This window comes from Heliangelus exortis, chromosome 17 (assembly GCF_036169615.1).
Source record: "Heliangelus exortis chromosome 17, bHelExo1.hap1, whole genome shotgun sequence".
In the NCBI taxonomy this organism is placed as follows: Eukaryota; Metazoa; Chordata; class Aves; order Apodiformes; family Trochilidae; genus Heliangelus; species Heliangelus exortis.
The window spans coordinates 10,716,455-10,735,492 of NC_092438.1; the positions used below are offsets into that span (position 1 = coordinate 10,716,455).

At 47.0% G+C, this 19,038-nt stretch overlaps 1 protein-coding gene across 1 annotated transcript; it reads left to right on the forward strand.

Moving 5' to 3' along the window:
* The first annotated feature begins 314 nt into the window (after positions 1 to 314).
* DRC3 (dynein regulatory complex subunit 3) lies at positions 315 to 18,517 on the forward strand. The gene is made up of 13 exons (XM_071760406.1): positions 315 to 376; positions 1,927 to 2,100; positions 3,466 to 3,582; positions 5,122 to 5,288; positions 5,832 to 5,978; positions 7,630 to 7,749; positions 8,957 to 9,069; positions 10,359 to 10,533; positions 13,913 to 14,044; positions 15,329 to 15,399; positions 16,234 to 16,357; positions 17,701 to 17,832; positions 18,293 to 18,517. The coding sequence occupies exons 2-13, from the start codon at positions 1,944 to 1,946 to the stop codon at positions 18,404 to 18,406; spliced, it is 1,569 nt and encodes a 522-aa protein (XP_071616507.1). The 5' UTR covers positions 315 to 376; positions 1,927 to 1,943; the 3' UTR covers positions 18,407 to 18,517.
* Positions 18,518 to 19,038: the final 521 nt, after the last annotated feature.

Genomic DNA, 19,038 nt, shown 5'->3' on the forward strand with positions numbered 1-19,038 from the left:
GATGCTGGACGTCCCGCGCAGCCATAGGCTGTCGCGCCTGCCCATCACTGTCAAGAGCGGGTCCCACCCCCGAGGTTGTCCCGCCCTTTCCCCGCCCGCCGGTTGATGGACAGCGGGGACAAGGCTACTGACTCTCTCCATTGGACAACGGCCAAGACATTCTCTAAGATTATTGGACAAAAGGGACGTCAATCACGCGTGACTCCTCCCGCCCCGGCGGCACGGCGCGGGTGCTGATTGGCTGACACGGATTTCTCGCGCTCTGATTCGCAGACACCCTTCCCACCCTCTCCACGGCTATTGGTGGCTGAGGCCGTCACGTGGCCGCCCTTAGCAACGCTCCAGGGCTTCCTTAGCGACCGGGGCCGAGGAGCAGGTGAGGGCCGGAACGGTTCCGGGGGCGCGGATCGCACCTGGACCCCTGGGGACCTGGAGAGAACGAAGGGGCCTGAGGGGCCGGGATGAGTGTGAGGGGGCAGGGACCCCGTCCCGGGCCCTCCAGGGCCGGGAGGTGTAGGGGACATGGTGCCGCTTCCCAGGCCGGGGCTCCGGCTGGCTCTGAGCAGCAGCTTCTTGTCTTGAGAGACCCCTTGGCCCAACATGGACTAAAGAGGTGATGGACAAACACGAGGGAAAGGGAAAGTCTGGTGGGTCAAGGATGAATGAAACCAGAACCTGCTACTCCTTGCTCTGCAGTGAGCACAGCTGTGGAGAGGTTTGGGTTCTTAATGAAAAGCCAAGAGGAGGAGAGAACTCTGAACCCAAACACATATCCTTCCTGTCCTCCGATGCAAAAAAATCAGCAGAACTTCTTCCATAATTACAGCCAACTTATGCAAGAAATGTTGGTGATTCAAATCCTTCATACAGACAGGAAAGAGGGGCTTTTTGAGCCCCTCTTTTTTGAGGTCTTTCAGACCTGAAAGAGGGGAAATTTAGGTTAGATTTTAGGAAAAAAATCTTCACTGTGATGGTGCTGAGCCCCTGGCCCAGGGTGCCCAGAGAAGCTGTGGCTGCCCCATCCCTGGCAGTGTTGAAGGCCCCAGGTAGGATGGGGCTTGGAGCACCCTGGGCTGGTGGGAGGTGTCCCTGCCCATGGCAAGAAGCTGACCTAGGTGATCTTTAAGGTCCCTCCCAACCCAAGCCTGTCTGGGATTTTACACCCTGTGCCTGTATTTCTTTATGGCTGTGCACATTTCTAGAAAGAAAATCTCATTGCCTCCTGGGTGACATTGGGGATATTTAAAAGACAAAGCCAGAAAGCTGTGACTGACAGAATTGTCTGTTTCCCAACATGAAGGTGTTTGGGTGCAGTGCTATAAATCCACTGAATTAAATGACCTTTACTATGGGTTTGTGCTAATTGCCTTCTTCAGAAAACTCCTGTGGCTGTTTATCATTTTTTCCCCTTCCTCAAATTTGTTGTCAATTTTATTATGGTTGCAAACTGCTGCTGTGAATGTTCCTGTGCTATAAACACACACCTCACTGTACCAATCAAACCTGCCCACACTGAGAAACTTACCTTTTAAAAGCAGCTCACAGAGTGCACAGAGCCATCACTCTGCTCTCATCAGGAAGATGGGCTTCAGCAACAGGTGGTTGCCATGCAATGGAGCATCCAAAAGGCTCTTTATCCTGGTCTATCTGGCCAAATGCTTGATCTTTTCATGGAAAACACTCAAAACCTGGTGGGAAGGTGGCAGGTGATGGTGCCCAGGCATTTCACAGTGCTGGGGCTGCCTTCAGGGGTGAGTAATATGGTGATTAAAGTCAAGTGTGTCTTTTGTATCAGCTGTGAGGTGTTAGATCTTCCTAATGCTCTGCTGTGCTCTTAATTTCTTGGAATTGTTGTGCCCATTCAATGAGTGTTGGCAATAGTAGCCAGGCTGTGATTTTGTGTATTTTTCTTTTCTGTCCTTTCAGGCTGATACCGTCTAAAAATGAGTCAGTCCTACAATAGCATTGAGCCAAATGTTATTGATGATGAAATGCTTCAGAAAGCCATTGAGGAGCAGCATCCAGAGGACATCAGGAAGCTTGCCAAAATGGAAGGTGTTGACTTTAAGGATGTGACAGAGCTGCAGCTTAGTTTTAGGAGTGAGTATCAGAATACATCAGGGTTTTTTTCTTTTTTGTTAGAGGGTAATGGAATTAAGCATGAAGGGGCTAACTGGCAATTAAACCATGGTGATTAGCTTGGATTTGTTATATGAAAAGCAGCATTTGGACTCAGATTTGGAGTCTCACCCCTGTGAAGGAGTTTCATTAGAGAGAGCCGGGTGCTTTTGCTGATGGGTAACTTTCAGCTGTTACTGTCACTGCTATTCTTATTTAACATTTATATTGTGGGGACACCTAGAGGCCACCGGCCCGTTGGGCTGCTACGTGGACAAGTCAAACCCTGGGCAGGCTCTGCCATCGATGGTGATGATGTGAGGAGCTATTTGGTAGATGATTGTAATCACAGCCCCATTGAGTGGCTTCCTCTGGTCATCTGTAGCATTATCACAGCTTGCCTCCTACTGACAAAGCAGTCAGAAACTTGCATGCAAAAAAACCCAAAAAGCAAGAACATTTGTCTCAATATTGGGCTATTTTTAGGGGGCTGTAATTTCGTGGGCAAAAATTTCTTTTGCTTATTCACTGTGTGCCTCGGTGAAGTGATGTGGATGTTGCTTGAGTTCCTCAGAACAGTCTCCCCATGCCCTAACCCTGCATGGATTTATTTGCAGCTACAAAATACAGACCCGTGTGAATATTTTGTGCATGCAATTCCTTGCTTTGCTCTGTACTCATTAATTGATGATAGCAGCAGAGCAGATAATGAAATCTTCTGGGAAGCCATTGCAGGGGGAAAAGAGATTCAGGAGCAAGAGTGTTCCACATTTTCTGTCAACTTGGCCCTAATGGTTTGCAGTAGTGGCTAAGGACCTGCCCTTGGGATTCAGTTTTTGGAGAAAGCTAAATGCAGAGGTATTGATTAGCTCTAAACTGCAGCCACACAGAGTAGACCCCACCTTGTTTCTCCTGTGCTGAGAATCCCAGGAACAGAAGAGTGATTTGCAAAAGCAGCACCTGGCCACTGCCAGCCTGCAAACGTGGAGAGCCTCATCCCAAACCTCCTGCTTGGAGCTGGAAAGGAAAATTAAGGTCAAGGCCTCCCAGTAGTGGATTCATAAAGCCCCTCCTGACTGCAGGGCTGTGGTCAGCAGCCCCTCAGCTGCTCCTTGGCCCTGCTGAGGAGTGCTGTGCACTGGTGCAGGATGGGGAGGTGAACTGGGCTGTTTCACTGCTGTTGCCTCTGTGGAGCTCTCTAGGGCAGTCATCCCACACTGTTGTAATCTGCTGAAAATTGGTTTGGAGGTAAGACTGGACATGTTTTCCTTGTGCAAGAGAGTGTGTCTGCTAGACTGAGAGCTGTCTCACATGAAAATCTGTTTATTTATTTTCCTGTGGCTTCAGATATCCTGCAGATTGGTAATCTGTGGCAGTTTGAGAACCTGACTAAACTGCAGCTGGACAACAACATCATTGAGAAGATTGAAGCTCTGGAGAGTCTGGTTCACCTTGTGTGGCTGGGTAAGAGCAGATGAGGTCGGATGTCTCTGGAGGTACAAAGCAATCTGTGACAAAGCCAGAATGTCACAGTCCTGCTCAGACAGACTGAAAGGAGCTTTCCCCAGAAAGGCTGTCAGCTCTCTGTGGGTTTCCTCATTTGACTGTCAAATGTCAAAATGCCTGACTGTCAGAGCTGCAAACCAATCCTTTGCATGTTTAAGAATGGGTTTTAACACATTTGGTGTGACAGAACAGGAAGCTGAGTTCTCAAGGTTGTTTCCAGGGTTTGTACTTGTGTTTGGAGGTGAATTTCAGAAATTCTTAGGAAAACACCTCTGTGATTTAAAAGCCTGTGTTCTGTTTCCAAAGGTAAAGCAGGCATTTCTAAACTAGAACCCACAAAAGGTAATAGTATCTTTACATAAGGATTTGGGGTTGTCACTGTCCCAGGCAGTGCCCATCCTTTACATGCCTCCTTTTTAACTAAAAACCTGGCATGCCACAGAGGTGGAGGTTTTGATGCTGAGCAGGTTGGTGAGCTTGCTTCTTGCACCTTCATGGCTGAGACCAATCTCTGGGAACTGCAGCTGTGTTTCTGGCTGGCAGTGTAAATCCATCCTCAGCCACCCCTGCCAAAAGCAAGTGGGGCTTCAGTCCCTAAACCCTTCTGCTGCACAGGTGATTAATGCTCTTGTGAATCAACAGCTGACCACCAAGATGTAATAAAGTGTTTTGGAGCACCCTATTACCTAGAAGGGTTGGACCTTGGATCCTTGAGGTCCCTTCCAACCTGACATTCTATGAATAATGGATAATGAAACTCTCCTGGGGTTTGTTTGCCCACAGGCCATGGTGGTTCAGCAGCTGCTATGTGTCTGTGCCATCTTTTGTTGGAGTAATGCAAGGAGCTGGTAGCCTCAGCAACTGGTTTTGGGCTCCTGAATCACTCAGTACTGGCCTGAGGGCAAATACTTACCTTAGTCATGAGGCACAGAGGAGTTAGGATAGATGTTCTGTCCAGATAAGAGGAAATTTCAACAAATTAAATAGTTTAAGTGAGCAACATGCTTTTGCTTACTTCCACTGCCAACAGGGTGATGTGAGCAGGGGACTGGCCTGTGCTGGTCCCATGGAAATGACCCTGGCAATGGGCATTCCTGTGGCTGGCAAGAGTCTGCAAGAAAGTGCAGTGGCTGCAAGAAACAAGCAGGGAGTGTCAAATTTATCACAGAAATAGCTCCCTTTTCAGGCATTTCCCTGCCTCTTTTTTCAGGCATTTCCCTGTCTTTTTGCTTGTGTTTTGAGTTTCCCATAAGGTTAGAAATCACTTTGAGGGCTGTGTCTGTAGACTGCCTTCAACCATGCCTCTCATTTAAATGTTGCATGGACAATTGCAAGGGGAAGAATTAATGCCAAGCCTTTCTCGTGGGACACTGAACACCCCTGAGGTGTTACTGCATGTAAACTCCTCAGTCAAGAACTAAATGCAAGGTCAGAACCAGGTTCTGCTAGAAATAATTTTACTTTTGTACAACGTTTGATTTCTAAACTCTTCCCCAGACTTGTCCTTCAACAATATTGAAGTAATTGAGGGCCTGGATACCCTTGTGAAACTGCAGGACCTCAGTCTCTACAATAACAGAATATCTAAAATTGAGCAGATGGACACATTGCAGGAGCTGCAGATTTTCTCCATTGGGAAGAATAACCTGACCACTCTGGAAGATGTGAGTGCTCCTGGTATTTGCAAGTGTTTCCTCTCAAAGGATCAAATTTCTGAAAAGTGGCATTTGTCTCTGTGTCTGAGCCCCTCCTTAGAGGAGAAAATTCTCCTGAGGATTTCACTGCCTCTCTAGTCTCAGCTTTTGGTAAACTGTTCAGGTGCTAAGTGCTTACTGCAGTTATTTCTCTGTTAGGTTATTGACTCCATTCTGTTCCTGCAAAATTCCTTTTGGTTCCATGAAAGCTGGAAAAAGAATAAGCAGCTAAGGATGAGAAAAGGAGGGAGTGGAGACCAGGATTGCTTTGGGGTTCTTTTGAAGGCTGTTTACCAACCTACAGACCTGTGATTTATCCACCCCATTCTTTCTACACCCATTGTGTCTGTACTCACAATGTGAATTATTTCCTTTCCCGAAAGCATCAGAAACTCATAATTTAATGTTGCCTGTGGTTGGCAGCAGGACAGGATACATATTGCAGCATAACTACAATAAAAACAATGCATTTCAAGGCTGTGGAAGTACAGCACCTCTTTCCCCTTGGTGCAGGTGATCTATCTCAGGAGGTTCAAAAAATTACGCACGCTGAATCTCGCGGGGAACCCTCTCTGCAACGAGGAGCAGTACCTGCTCTTTGTGGTTGGTCACCTCCCAGAACTGGTGTATTTGGATTTCAAGCTGGTGAGTGACACCACGGTAAGTGTTTCTGCATTCCCTGCCTGGGCACTGGAGCACCAGGCTCTTGCAGATCATTTGCTTTGTTTGTGTGCCAGGAGGATTGCACAGAATCACAGAGTGGTCAGGGGTGGGAAGGGACCTCTGAGGATCATCTGGTCCAACCCCGATGTTAGACCAGGATCCCCTAGAGCTGAAAGGAATATATCCAGGCAGGTCTTGAATGTCTCCAGGGATGGAGATTTCACAACCTCCCTGGGCAATCTGTTCCAGTATTTTGTTACCCTCAGGGTGAAGAAATATTTTCTCATATTTGATTTAAATCTCTGTGTGCCAGTTTATGTCCATTACCCCTTGTTCTGTCACTGGACACCTCAAAGAAGAGTCCAGACCCATCCTCCTGACACCAACCCTCTAAGATATTTATAAATATTGATGAGATCCCCCCTCAGCCTCCTTTTCTCTAAGCTGAACCACCCAAACTCTCTCAGCCTTTCCTAGTAGGGCAGATGCTCCACTCCCTTCATCATCTTAATGGTCCTGTGCTGGACTCTCTCCTGTAGTTCTTTGTCCCTCTTGAACTGGGGAGCCCAGAACTGCACACAATACTCCAGGTGAAAGTATTCCAGCATTCAGGGCTGGTTCTCTGCAGAAATTAACCTTACAGAAGCACAGAGTGTTTATTTGGCCTCTGCTGGAACAGCTGAGAACCTGCAGGCCAAATTCCATCAAGTGAGAGAGGCAGAGGTGTCAGGGGTGTGAGGCTCAGCTCCTGTGACAACAAGCAGCTGCCTGGGGGTGAGAGACCTGGATAATGCTGCCACTGGGAAGCTACAGTTGAGTGGGAGCCTCCTTGGAGATCAGTCTTGAGAGATGGATCCCAGGGGAAGGAGGACAGGAGGAGTTGGTGTGCTGCTGCTCACTGAGCAGTTTGTGTCTGTAGCAGAGTGATGGGATCCAGGTGAGAGGTGCCATGGGATTCACTTCCCACTCCAGGTTTCTCAGTGCATCCCCAACTCTGGGACTCCTTTCTGCTTCCAGGGTTCAAAAGAACAAAGAAAAGGGGGGGCGTTATTTATGGTTTTTAATATTTCCTTTTTTTTTAGTAAGCAAAGAACACAAATTTTCTTTGAACAGAGCAGGAGCTGTATTTGGAATATACATCACTCTTATCATAGGACTGGAAGGGCTTTCCAGGTCATTGAGTCCAGTCCCTGCTCATACAGAATGCATTAGAGAATTACATACTTAAATTTGTCAAGCTTCAGCTTTGAGCTAATTGGGTTCTTGCCCTTGGTACCATCTTGCCACCCGCTCCTCAGCAGAACCTTTTCCTCCCTAGTAAATATATTAAACTCATTAGCTGATCAAACCCAAGCTGATATTCTAGAATTCAAAACAAGATCTCCTGCTAAAAAAGAAAAAAAAAATGACCCTAAAGATGAGGAGATGGGGAGAGAAAATATTTCTGGGACTGAGTCAGCTCAGCTGCCTTGAATGCAGAGTCAGAGTGATGTGCCAACAAAAAATGGGATGAGGAACGAGTTAGGAACTTCACAGGTGGATTAATAAAAAGCCCACAAAGAAATGGTGCATCTTCTAGAAAGTCTGAGTGCTTATGCCCAGTTTTGTTGAGCAGTGCTGGGCAATGTTTTAGTTCTGTGTTTCTCAGCGAGAAGGTGCAGTTTCAAAATATCGGGATTCTACTGAGCTGCTGGAGCAGGAGGAGGCTCAGGCCCTGGCTCAGCTGGAGGAAAAGCAGGCAAAGCAGAAGGAGATGGAGTACCACCAGGTATGTTTTCTTTGCCTGGTTGTATATTGTCTCAGGAGAAAGGAGCACAACAGCTATTGACTTCGCTTTTACCTGCTTGAAGATTTAATGAGGTTACCATCGACCGGGCTAAAACTAAGGCTGGGATTAATCTCTTTGATCTCCAAATCTCATCTTTTGAATGAAAACAGGAACTGCTGGGGAATACACATGATGTGGGGGAACATAATTCTTCTGGCTAAACAATTAAACTACAGATAGAGACCCTGCAAAGCCCAACACTAAATCATACCCAAGGACCTTATCAGCCTGATGTGAGATTAAGAAAATTACAGGTCTGAGGGAACTGTTGGCAGTTTCATGGTGCAGTGACTTTTTTTTTTTTTTTTTTCTCCTTCCCACTAAGTTAATGCTTTTCATTAGTTTTATGGTTAAAGTCTTCAGGGCTTTCAGAGCTTGCTGCAGTCCTGTGAGCAGACTGAAAACAAGGACAGAATGGTGCTCTCTGTCGTGGTCTGGCTCATTGTTCCAGCTCTCTGGAAGATCAGACTAGTTGAAGAGCAAGGTTAAGTGACTGGGAGGACACCTGCAGCTCTTCCCTTGAGCCCTCTCCAAAGTCCACTGACCCCCTATCTGAAAAGCTTAAGAGCCTTGCAATATCTGGTTGTATGTGATAATGTTTTATATAAGATTAAACAGTGTTTTCTATCCTTAGGCTAGAGAGTTCTGGCAGCAAAGCCACATGAGAACCAGGATGGTTTTCACTCCAGTTGCAGGCTGTTTTCATAGATAGAATCATTTTGGTTGGGAAAGACCTTTAAGATCATCAAGTCCAACAATTAACCCAGCACTCCCAAGACCACCATTAACCCATGGCCCTCAGCAAAATGTCTACACATCTTTTAAATCCCTTCAGGAATGGTGACTCCACCACTGCCCTGGGCCTGACAACCCTTTGGGGGAAGGAAATTTTCCTGATATCCAGTGTAAACCTCCCCTGGCACAACCATAGAACAGCTTGTATTGGAAGGGACCTTAAAAATCCCCTAGTTCCCCCCTTCACCATGGTTTCATGCCTTGGCTGGTGAATCTATAGTGTTGGTATTGCTGCATCTGCACTCCTGTTCCTCTGCTGGTATGGAGTGCTTATGGGAGAGACACATCCTGAAGACTGGCAGCAGGTTGGTGCTCTTTATTTTACTTATTTTTGCTCTGATTCTCTCCAAAGGCAGCCTTTGTCGAGTACCTGAATGGATCGTTCCTGTTTGACAGGATGTTTGCAGAGGATATGGAAGCTGCCACGCTGGCTCACTTCCCTGAAGTGGATGAGCTGCTGCAGGAATATCCTTCCTGGATTTAGAAAGCCTACGGCTCCACAGTAATGCCATGAGTTAAGCAGGAGGAGCATCCACAGGGACTCTTCATCCCTTGCTTTTGTCCAGAGCTGAAAGCTACATTGATCTCAGATCTGAGACTGTGTTTGTGTTCAGTGCTGGAACGGTACCTAAAAAAACATTGCAGGACTGTGAGACCACTGACAGCTTTAAGGCTTGATATCCCATGAAATACAAGGGCTACAAACAACTGGTTTATATTACTGGTGAGCTGGCCAACCCAGCTGGAAACATCCCATTTGTAAAACCCCTCATTCCCATCAGCAACAGGTCGTGAGATTCCATTCTTAAATTCTCACTGTTGCCATCACCATATTCCTTTTCCTTCAGTTGAATCCAACACAATTTTGTAGCCTTCTTTTCTGACCCTTCAAGAATTAAGGCTTTGTGTTTTCTTCAAGTCTGGAATCCACTTGAAGTTTAAAATAAGCTATAAGATAAATCTCTGTCAGTTAGACTGTAAGAGCACAGTCACAAAATGTTGAAATTGAAGTGGTAGGAGATAGGAACAGAATAATCAGAATGATACAAGTAACATATCTCACAACCTACCAGAGCTGGCACCATGAAGTTTTCAGGCCAGCACTTTTTTTCCTGATCATTGCTTTTACACTGGGGGGATCAGAAAGCAGGCACTTTTTTTTTTTTTTTCTTTTTTTTTCTTTTGTCTTTTTTATTTTCTCATTCAGATTAATAGAGCATTGTCAAGGCCAGTAAATTGACCTTCCTCAAAACTGCATTACACTGTTGGGGAAAAATGCATCACAGCTTAACTACAATAGACTCCAGAAAACAATTCCATTGCCAAGATAATAGCAGAAGAAAAATTGACGTTATTTTTGTGGTGCTACCAAGTCAGTAGTTTATTCTGTGCTTGGGCTGTAGGCTCCAGAGCTGTATTTATTAACCACATATTCACACTTGTGAAGACAGATTGGGCTGGATGCTTCATTCCACTGCTGGGTCAGAAAAGACTCAGAGAGGGATATGTATTTTCCTTTTCCCTTCGAGGCCGTATTTTTTCCCCTCAAGCTGCCACAGCTTTCTCAAAGTAGCAAAATCCTCTGTGTTGAATGTGACCCAGTCCTGCCACAGACAGAAAACCTGGCAGCTGCTCCCAGCAAGAACCATGGAGGTGACATCCCAGCACCTTGTAGCTCTTGCTCAGATTTGCAGAGGTAGGAGGAACACAGGACGTTGCTCTGCAGAGGGAAAAGACCTTGACTCTGGTGTCACATACAGGAAGGAATTTGTCTCAGCTTGTGAGAACCTGTTTAACTTTGGTCTGAAGGAATATGAAAAACGAGAAGCTGAAGTCTCAGAATTCTACCAAAGCCTTGATGAGGTTCTCACTGCCAGCCAGCAAGAAGGCAGGAAAATAATCCTCGACTTTGAAAACGAGAACAAAAAGGTAACATTGTTCTGCTTTTATTTGTTTGAGACATGATGGCTTCACATCATATGCCAGCTTTTGTGTTTCACTGACAACAAGGGTAACTCCTTGAAAATTAGGAATTATTCTGGATTCTGGTACAACCCCTCTGCTCAAGCAGGGCCATCTACAACAGGATGCAGGGACCATGTCCAGAGGGCTTTGAGTATCTGCAAAGATGGAGATTCCACAGCCCCTCTTGTCAACCTCTTCCAGTGCTCAGTCACTTATCTTTATTTACATATTTCTTACAGTATGAATCTATACTGAGAAATACTGTTGTTTTAGAGATTATAATGTCACTAATTAAGATAATGTTAAAGGTATTTTAGTTTTTTACATTGACATTTCAAGTCTTTGGGCAAACCACAACCATCTAGCACTAACAGCCTTTATACTGGAGACTCAGCATAGGAAAAAATTAAGGTTTCATAGTGTTGTCTTATTGTCCACAGAGGTAAAGGTCCTTCAAGGCTTTAACAAAAAAAAGTTCCTAAACAGGTTGGGGTTTTTTTAACTTTTCTTTTGACATTCAGAAAAGTTACCAGTCTTTAAGAAAATGGAAATGCTTATCCTTCCTTTTAGGTTTAATGTTTTTTATGAGGTTGATTTAAAATCTACAGAGAGATTTATTAACTTTAATGCCACTCCCCTTCTCTTTGAGGCCTCCAAGAGCTCTTCCTTCATTGAAAAACTGGGAAGAAAAGGAAGGAAATTGCAGGGTATTTGGTTTGTTTTCAAGTGGTTTTCTGCTTTGGTTCATTTTGCCAGCAACAGCTGAAAGCACTTTTAACAAAAAATTAGATAAAAGTTATTGTTGTGTATTTCTAGTCCTTTTAAAGCAGAAACTGTATTCTTTATTTAATTATTTTCATTCTGCTCAACTGCAGCCACCCATTGTGGCTGCCAGGGGCGTAGCTTCTAGCTGGATCCTTTTCTGCCCATGTATAATAGAATCAGAGAATTTTCAGGGTTGGAAAGCACCATAATAGATGGATCATTATTTTGCTCCCACAGGAAAAAATAAAGGGGGGAAGTTTAAAGCCTGGTACCACCATCAGCTGAGCAGAGTGAGGCCCTGACAACTGACACCAGGCAGAGTCATGAGTGCTGGCTCCCTCTGAAAACCAGGTCACTTGCATTTAGGTGCCTTGTCACACACCACAGCCTGCTGAGTCACTCTGCCCAGGTCCTTGGACCTGCTGACTCATGCTGGCAAACAGCAGCTCTGCTTGGGGCACCAGTTTGCAGCCTTACCAGCAGGCAGCATCTGCAGACTGAGGTGTCTGTTCAGTTAGGTTGCATCTTGAATTCCTAACATTCCTTTCCTTTCCTTTCCTTTCCTTTCCTTTCCTTTCCTTTCCTTTCCTTTCCTTTCCTTTCCTTTCCTTTCCTTTCCTTTCCTTTCCTTTCCTTTCCTTTCCTTTCCTTTCCTTTCCTTTCCTTTCCTTTCCTTTCCTTTCCTTTCCTCTCCTCTCCTCTCCTCTCCTCTCCTCTCCTCTCCTCTCCTCTCCTCTCCTCTCCTCTCCTCTCCTCTCCTCTCCTCTCCTCTCCTCTCCTCTCCTCTCCTCTCCTCTCCTCTCCTCTCCTCTCCTCTCCTCTCCTCTCCTCTCCTCTCCTCTCCTCTCCTCTCCTCTCCTCTCCTCTCCTCTCCTCTCCTCTCCTCTCCTCTCCTCTCCTCTCCTCTCCTCTCCTCTCCTCTCCTCTCCTCTCCTCTCCTCTCCTCTCCTCTCCTCTCCTCTCCTCTCCTCTCCTCTCCTCTCCTCTCCTCTCCTCTCCTCTCCTCTCCTCTCCTCTCCTCTCCTCTCCTCTCCTCTCCTCTCCTCTCCTCTCCTCTCCTCTCCTCTCCTCTCCTCTCCTCTCCTCTCCTCTCCTCTCCTCTCCTCTCCTCTCCTCTCCTCTCCTCTCCTCTCCTCTCCTCTCCTCTCCTCTCCTCTCCTCTCCTCTCCTCTCCTCTCCTCTCCTCTCCTCTTTCCTTCCCTCTTTCCTTCCCTCTTTCCTTCCCTCTTTCCTTCCCTCTTTCCTTCCCTCTCCCTCCTTCACAAAACAACAAAAACCACTACCCCAAAATCAAACCCAAAGAAACCTGTGTGAAGCTGGCCCTTCACCTTTGTCTGATGACCTTCAGGCTCAGCTATGGATTGAGCTGCAGGAACAGGACACATCCTGAGCACTCTGCTTTTGTAATTTTAGTCTATTAGGATTTATTTTCTTTTGTGTTTTTATTTTCATACAACTACTGGAGGACTCAGTGTCCAAACTCTATTTTACCAGCATCTCCCCATTCATTTAAAAGTGCTGGAGGAGTTCAGAAGGTGCAGAGGTCCCATAGCCTGAAGTCTGTAACTCATTCTTGGGGGCTGTTTGGCTGGCTGTGATCTTTTTGTGTGAGCTTGGGTAACCTCTGCAATAACTCTGCTCTCTGAAGTTGGTACAGGAGCAAAGAAGCATTAAGGGCCTTGAACTTTGAAGTTATTGCTCCCAGAGATGTGGCTTGAGTGGCTGGGGACCTTTTTGAGCCTCCTCACTTGTTTATGTTAGAAAAGCAAACACCTTTCTTGCCCCTACCCACCCTTTTAACACTGTGGTTTGGGTAATCCAGTCCAGTTTTAGCCATTATCTTGGTCAGAATTCTCTATTTTACCCATTTCAACCATTCCCTCCCAGGAGGAGTGGATAAGCCATCTTAAAACATCTATATTTTTTTTCCCTTCTGTTAAGGTTTACTTGTTAACTTATTTTGAACTGACTTGAAAATAATACATCACAAGAGGATTTCTTTTGATCCAAGAAATCACAGCTCTTTTCTGGTACAAAACTGACGTCAATATTTAATTCTGGAGGGCAATAAACCCTTGCTGCAAGAGGAAGGCAGGCAGTGATAGGTGTTCCATATTCAGAATACTAAATCCTGACCCTATGGAAGTCAATCAAGATTCTCCTCAGCTGGGAGGGGATCAGGATTTAGCCCTGCATTTCTTCCTACAAAGTAGAGTTCCTCTCTCCTTCATGGCCAGCAGCGTCAAAAACTAAATATTTATTATTTTTTTTTATTTGCAAAGTTTCAGAAGGGGCACCAAAGCTGGAAGCAGAGAAAGGGGGGAAAGTCTTCTGCTGACTGGAGGCTGAGGAAGCATTTCCAGGGCTCTGGCTGCATTGCCCCTGGATGGTGAGCACAGCAGAGTTACCTGGGCACTGATGACTCCCCAGTATGTAAATCTGGAGTCTTCCTGAATCATCACATTTCATTGCAGCTAATCAGCAAACAGGAACTTTTCTCACATATGTAACAAGTTAATTAAATTGCAATGGAGTGCTGAACACCAACTACAAGTAATTTATGTATTTCTCTGTTTAGAGCCTGGATGAGATTCTTGCTGCAGGTAGTTACGATATTGCTGACTCCAAACGAGCTGAGTGCAGGGAGGACATTTGCCAGCTCTCAGAAGTTCTCATGACCTTGGAAATAGAGGTAGCTGACCAGATGGAGGTAAGGGCCAAGCACATCCCTTTGACACCTCCCATCCAGTTTTCTGTTGCCACCCCCCTCTCTGCAGTAGCCCATTGCACAAGGGGGTCACAGCTCTTCCAGGCAGGCTGATGCTCTCTCTCCATCTGATTTTTTCTCTGCTCAGAGTTGATCTGGGTGAGAACAGGTTCTGGACATTGATCCATTGCAACAGATTTCTGTTTTGCAGAGCAGATCAGAGAGCAGCATGTCCTTCACATCTATCCAAGCTGATTTCCTAGACTGTAGAGAAAGGGACTGGAGGTCATCCCATCCTTTTGTAGGGCTGCAAACAGCAGGCATTGCCTGGCATGGGGTCTGTGTTTGGTTTTTGAGAGGTGTCATTCATTGGAGCTGCTCTTTGCTAGCAATAAGATTACATTCCTGCTCAGCTTATTTCATCTCCTTGCAAAGCAGCTGCCTTTTTTTTCTCCCCAGACTTTTCCTCAAAAACTAGGGCAGGGCTGCTAATGTGGGCTGTGTACCTACAGTTAAAAATAAATAAATAAATAAGCTGTTTAAAAACCAGCAGGTGGGAGCTGGGGCTGGTGCAGCAGCAGATGCAGCACTTTGCTTTTGTGACTCTGCATGCCAGAAAGCAGCAGCTCAAAATGGATTCCTCACTGCATCAGGACTGTGCCTCTTACTGTTTTCTGAACTGGTCCTCCGGTATCTGCGGTCCCTGGTGGGGTGAGCAGGAATTTCCCTCCCTGCCTGCCTTTCTGGAGCTGCAGGATTTGGGTGGCTGGATTTGATTTGTTGTGTTAAGGCTGAAGTGCAAAACTTCACAGACCCTCATCAGACAGTTTTGAGAGAGGTGATAAGGAGCAGCAATTTGAGTTTCTGAGGACTCAGATAAAAGCTGCAGGAAGCCCAGACTCTGGTTGTTCATTCAACAAGAGGCTCTTCATCCATCCAGGAGACTGCAGCCTGGCAGCACACAGAAATACAGCACTCTCCCTGCTTTACTTAGGTGAGGGTGAAAAAGGATCAGGTGGCTTTTCTCCAGAATCTGGGTAAAGGCATCATGCAGTCACCTTCCCTCCAGTAAACTGATTCTGATTTTCTCTCCCTGAAGGAGGAAACAAAACCTTGCAGTGCTTTCCAAACACTTTAAATGCTTGAGGCACTTCAGTCTCTGGCTGTGCTAATAACAGCAGTGAGTCTAAATTATAATCAATTGTAGATTCTTCCTAGACTCCCTGACTCCCCTTTGTGTTTATGCAAGGTCTCATTGTAATATTTCCTCTTTTTCCCTCTGTTAAGGAACTAATAAAGCAGTTTAAAGGAAACATTGCTGTCATAGTGTCAACATTCATTGAGAATGTTAAGGAGCTATATCCTTTTGACAGTGTGTTCAGACTTCCCAGTGGTGTACATGTATCTCATCTCTGAATCCAAAAATGAGCCATCACTACAGAATATCATTTATGGTCTTTTTTTTTTTTTTTTTTTTTTTTTTTTTTTTTTTTTTTTTTTTTTTTTATCAACAGAAAAGCTCTTTTCCCAGCCTTGCAGGAATGGTAATTTAAGGTGCTCAGCTTCTTCCTGGAGACACTCTGGAGAGCACAGAAGGATCCAAGCCCTCCTGTGCTAAAAGTCCATAGGACTTATATAGGCTTTTTTCCTCCTTGTGAATCTTCCTTCTCCACCCAGGCGTGACACAGCTCTGGGCAGATGTGGTTAGACTGTTTCGAGGTACATTCTTGCCATAGCAACTGATGAAAAACCTACAATTCTTGCTGAAGTTTCTTTAAGTGGTCTTCATTTTCGTGTTGTTGATGTCTTTCGGAATGAAGCGCAATGAGAATACCAAAGTGCTTCAGTGACAGGTTACACTACTTTAAATAAATCCATCTGTCAGCCTGGTGCAAATAATTGCACCATATGTAGAACTGAGCTTATATCCTGGGAGGCCTCCCTTAATTTCCTTTGCAAACTTAGGCCTTCTCTCAGCTCTGCATAATTTATTGCAGCGAGGATGAAAGCTGATGTGTGTGAGCTGGGATTAAGAGCAGAAAGGGAATATCCTGACACCACAGCAGCCTCTGGCAGCAGCCAGGCTCTTCCCTGAAGCAGCCCAATGCATGACCACTTGGTCTCTCGTTGCAGGGGGACATTTAATCTTTAAGATTGATGTGGTCAGCTTTTTCCTTAACCATCTTCTGTACCATGACCCAGTGCCGGGATTTGGAAAACCGTTACCATGAAAAGCTGCTGGAAATGTCCATCTTGGTGCTGGAGAAATCAGCCAGGAATGAGCTCGGGGAAGATTTGCCAGCTGATGTTCAAAAGGTGAGGGCACCAAAAAATTCACCTCTGCTAAGGAGGCCACAGCCTCTTCTCACAGGGTTTCCAGGAGGCTCAGTACTGCTGGAACCACAGCTAAACCAGAGCATCACCTCCTCCTGAGGGGCTCCAGTTGCTTGGCTGAGCCACGGTGCCACCAGACACCTCCACCAGGACAGAGGAGAACTGCACTGCAGGTTTCCCTGGCTGCTGGCAGAGCTGGTGGCAGTGGCCCAGGAGAGGTGCTGAGCAAGTCTCTCTCCTGCCTCCAGCACAACTCACGTCTCTGGCTGATTTCCAGACAGCCTCAACCCAACCAGCACATAAGCAGCATCTTTGCTGGGCTTGTTCACATTCTCCCTGCTCCCCTGCGAGCATCTGAACACCACCCCAGCTCCTTGTGCCAGGGCTCTGTTTGCCTCTCTGATTTCAGAAGCCCTTCCTGGAGCTCCCCAGCCCATGGGCTGATCTGGAGGCAGGATGTGACATTTCTTCCACTGCACCCTTGGTCTTCTTGTGAGAGTTAAGATCCCAGGAGCTTTTCAGAAAGCACAGAGATGGTTGGCAAGGCTGCTGACCTTTTTGCCTCCCTTATTCCTTCATTTAGCAGCTAAATGATACGAGCTTCACATTAGCTGTGGTTTTGTTCTGTCTGGATCATCCCAGCCCCCCTGTTACTGCAGGTAATAGAGGGCTGACAGACACAAACCAACCCCCAGCCCCCTGGGGATGCTCCCCACATCACAGTCTGTGCAGCTGGCTGCGGTTACGCGCCGTGGCTGCGCATCCACTCCGCCTCACTGCAACCCATTTCCAGGGAGAAGCAATCTCCATTTGTTCAACAGCTGCACTTGGCTGCAGGAGGAGAGTCATTATGCTTTAGCAAAGCCACCCTCCATTTAGAGCCACCGGGGAAGTCACTGCTTCCATTAGAAGCTGGGACTCGCCAAAAATGAAGATTTACAGCCAGTGCCACGAGTGTAAGAGTCCTTTCCAAGTGCCATTTTCCACTTGCAGCTGGGCCAGGCACACTGGAGCAGACACAGCTTTGCTCTGACACCAGCCTGCTATGTGCTGCCAGGCAGCTCTGCCCAGAGCAGCCATTTGCTCCCTGCCCCAGCAGATGAGGCTGCCTCAGTTTCCCCACCCATACCAGGGATAACACCTCATTCCACCGTAGCGAGGCCCTAACGCATCCTTGTGAGGGGTAGAGCACTGGATTCATCCCAACGAGCAGGGCTTTGTCTGTCTGAAACAGAGGGATGGATTTCTCCCCTGCTAGTTCTGAGCTCCACTGCTTTCACTGGGTGCCTGCCCTCCTCCCCTCATCTGGTCACGTTTCCTCCCAGCTTCTCGTGGACAAAAACACCATTGTCAATGCTCTCAACGTGTCCCACAGCATCCGCCTGAGGATGATTGATATGAGAGAGAGTGACATCCTCATCAGCACCTACCACTGGCAGGCCTCTGTCACTGAGAAGGTAAGAGACCCCCACGCTCAGAGGGATGGGGCATGGGCAGGTCTGGCCCAAGCAGGGGGGACACTGCTGGGAAAGATGCTCCCTCACCTTGCTGGTGCCCTCTGTGCTCCAGGGACGAGTCTGTGTATTCCAGTACCTAAGGGGGCTACAGGAAAGCTGGGGAGGAACCTTTTACAAGGGTGTGGAGTGATGGGACAAGGGGAATGGTTTTAAGATGAAAGAGGAGAGATTTAGATGAGATCTTCCCTGTGAGGGTGCTGAGCCCCTGGCTCAGGTTGCCCAGAGAAGCTGTGGCTGCCCCATCCCTGGAAGCTTTGAAGGTCAGATTGGATGGGGCTTGGAGCATCCTGGGCTGGTGGGAGGTGTCCCTGCCCATGGCAGGGGGCTGGACTGGATGGTCTTTAAGCTCCATTCCAATCCAAACGGTTGTGTGATTCACTGCTTGTTTTCATCTGTCCAGGCTTCCCAAAATGAGATTGAGAGGAACCGTGAGCGTGTCAAAGAGATTGTTCAGTATGTGGACAGACTCCAGGAAGAGCTGGACAACATTGAGATCCTGGACATGATGGAGTAGGTCTGCCTCAGGCTGGGCAGCTGCCTTAGCTGAGGGCACCCAGGACAGCCCCTGGCAGCAGCAGACCTAGCAGGGACAGCTGCTCTCTCTGTGCCTGAGCTGTCTGGGACATTTCAGACCAAAACCCTTCTTCTATCCCACCATAAACTGCAAATAAAAGGTACTCATTGACCCTGGAAAAGCATCTTCAACTCTGTCTCTTGGAGTGAAGCCCGTGCAGACAGAGCTCAGACCTGGTCACAAGGGAATCACTGCACCAGATCATCTCTGAGAGCTTTAGTACCCATGGCAGGAACCTGGGAGCTCAGGACAGGAGCCCTCTCCACCAAACCACCCCCAGGATAACAGCAGGTTTCCAGCTCAGCAAGCACAAGGCTGGTGGGGGCTCTGCCTGCCTGGGAGCTTCATCTTCTCACCGCCTCTCACCAAAGCAGCTTTCTGCAGTGTGAACACAGCAGTCCCCAGCCCACAGGAAGGGAAATCAATGGTTCCACTGGAGCTCACACACCACTGCTCACAACAGCCAAGCAAGGAGTCATTAATTCCCCTCCTTGCTCAGTGACAGCAGCTGCTGCGTGCGCTTGTGGGCAGCTCCTGGAGGATGCTGCTGGAAGCAAGCAGCAAGGAGAAAG

Coding starts and splice junctions, on each gene's coding strand:
- DRC3 (XM_071760406.1), top strand. CDS start 1,944: ATGAGTCAGTCCTACAATAGCATTGAGCCAAATGTTATTGATGATGAA. Junction 2,101..3,465: donor GCTGCAGCTTAGTTTTAGGA/GTGAGTATCAGA, acceptor CTGTGGCTTCAG/ATATCCTGCAGATTGGTAAT. Junction 3,583..5,121: donor GGTTCACCTTGTGTGGCTGG/GTAAGAGCAGAT, acceptor ACTCTTCCCCAG/ACTTGTCCTTCAACAATATT.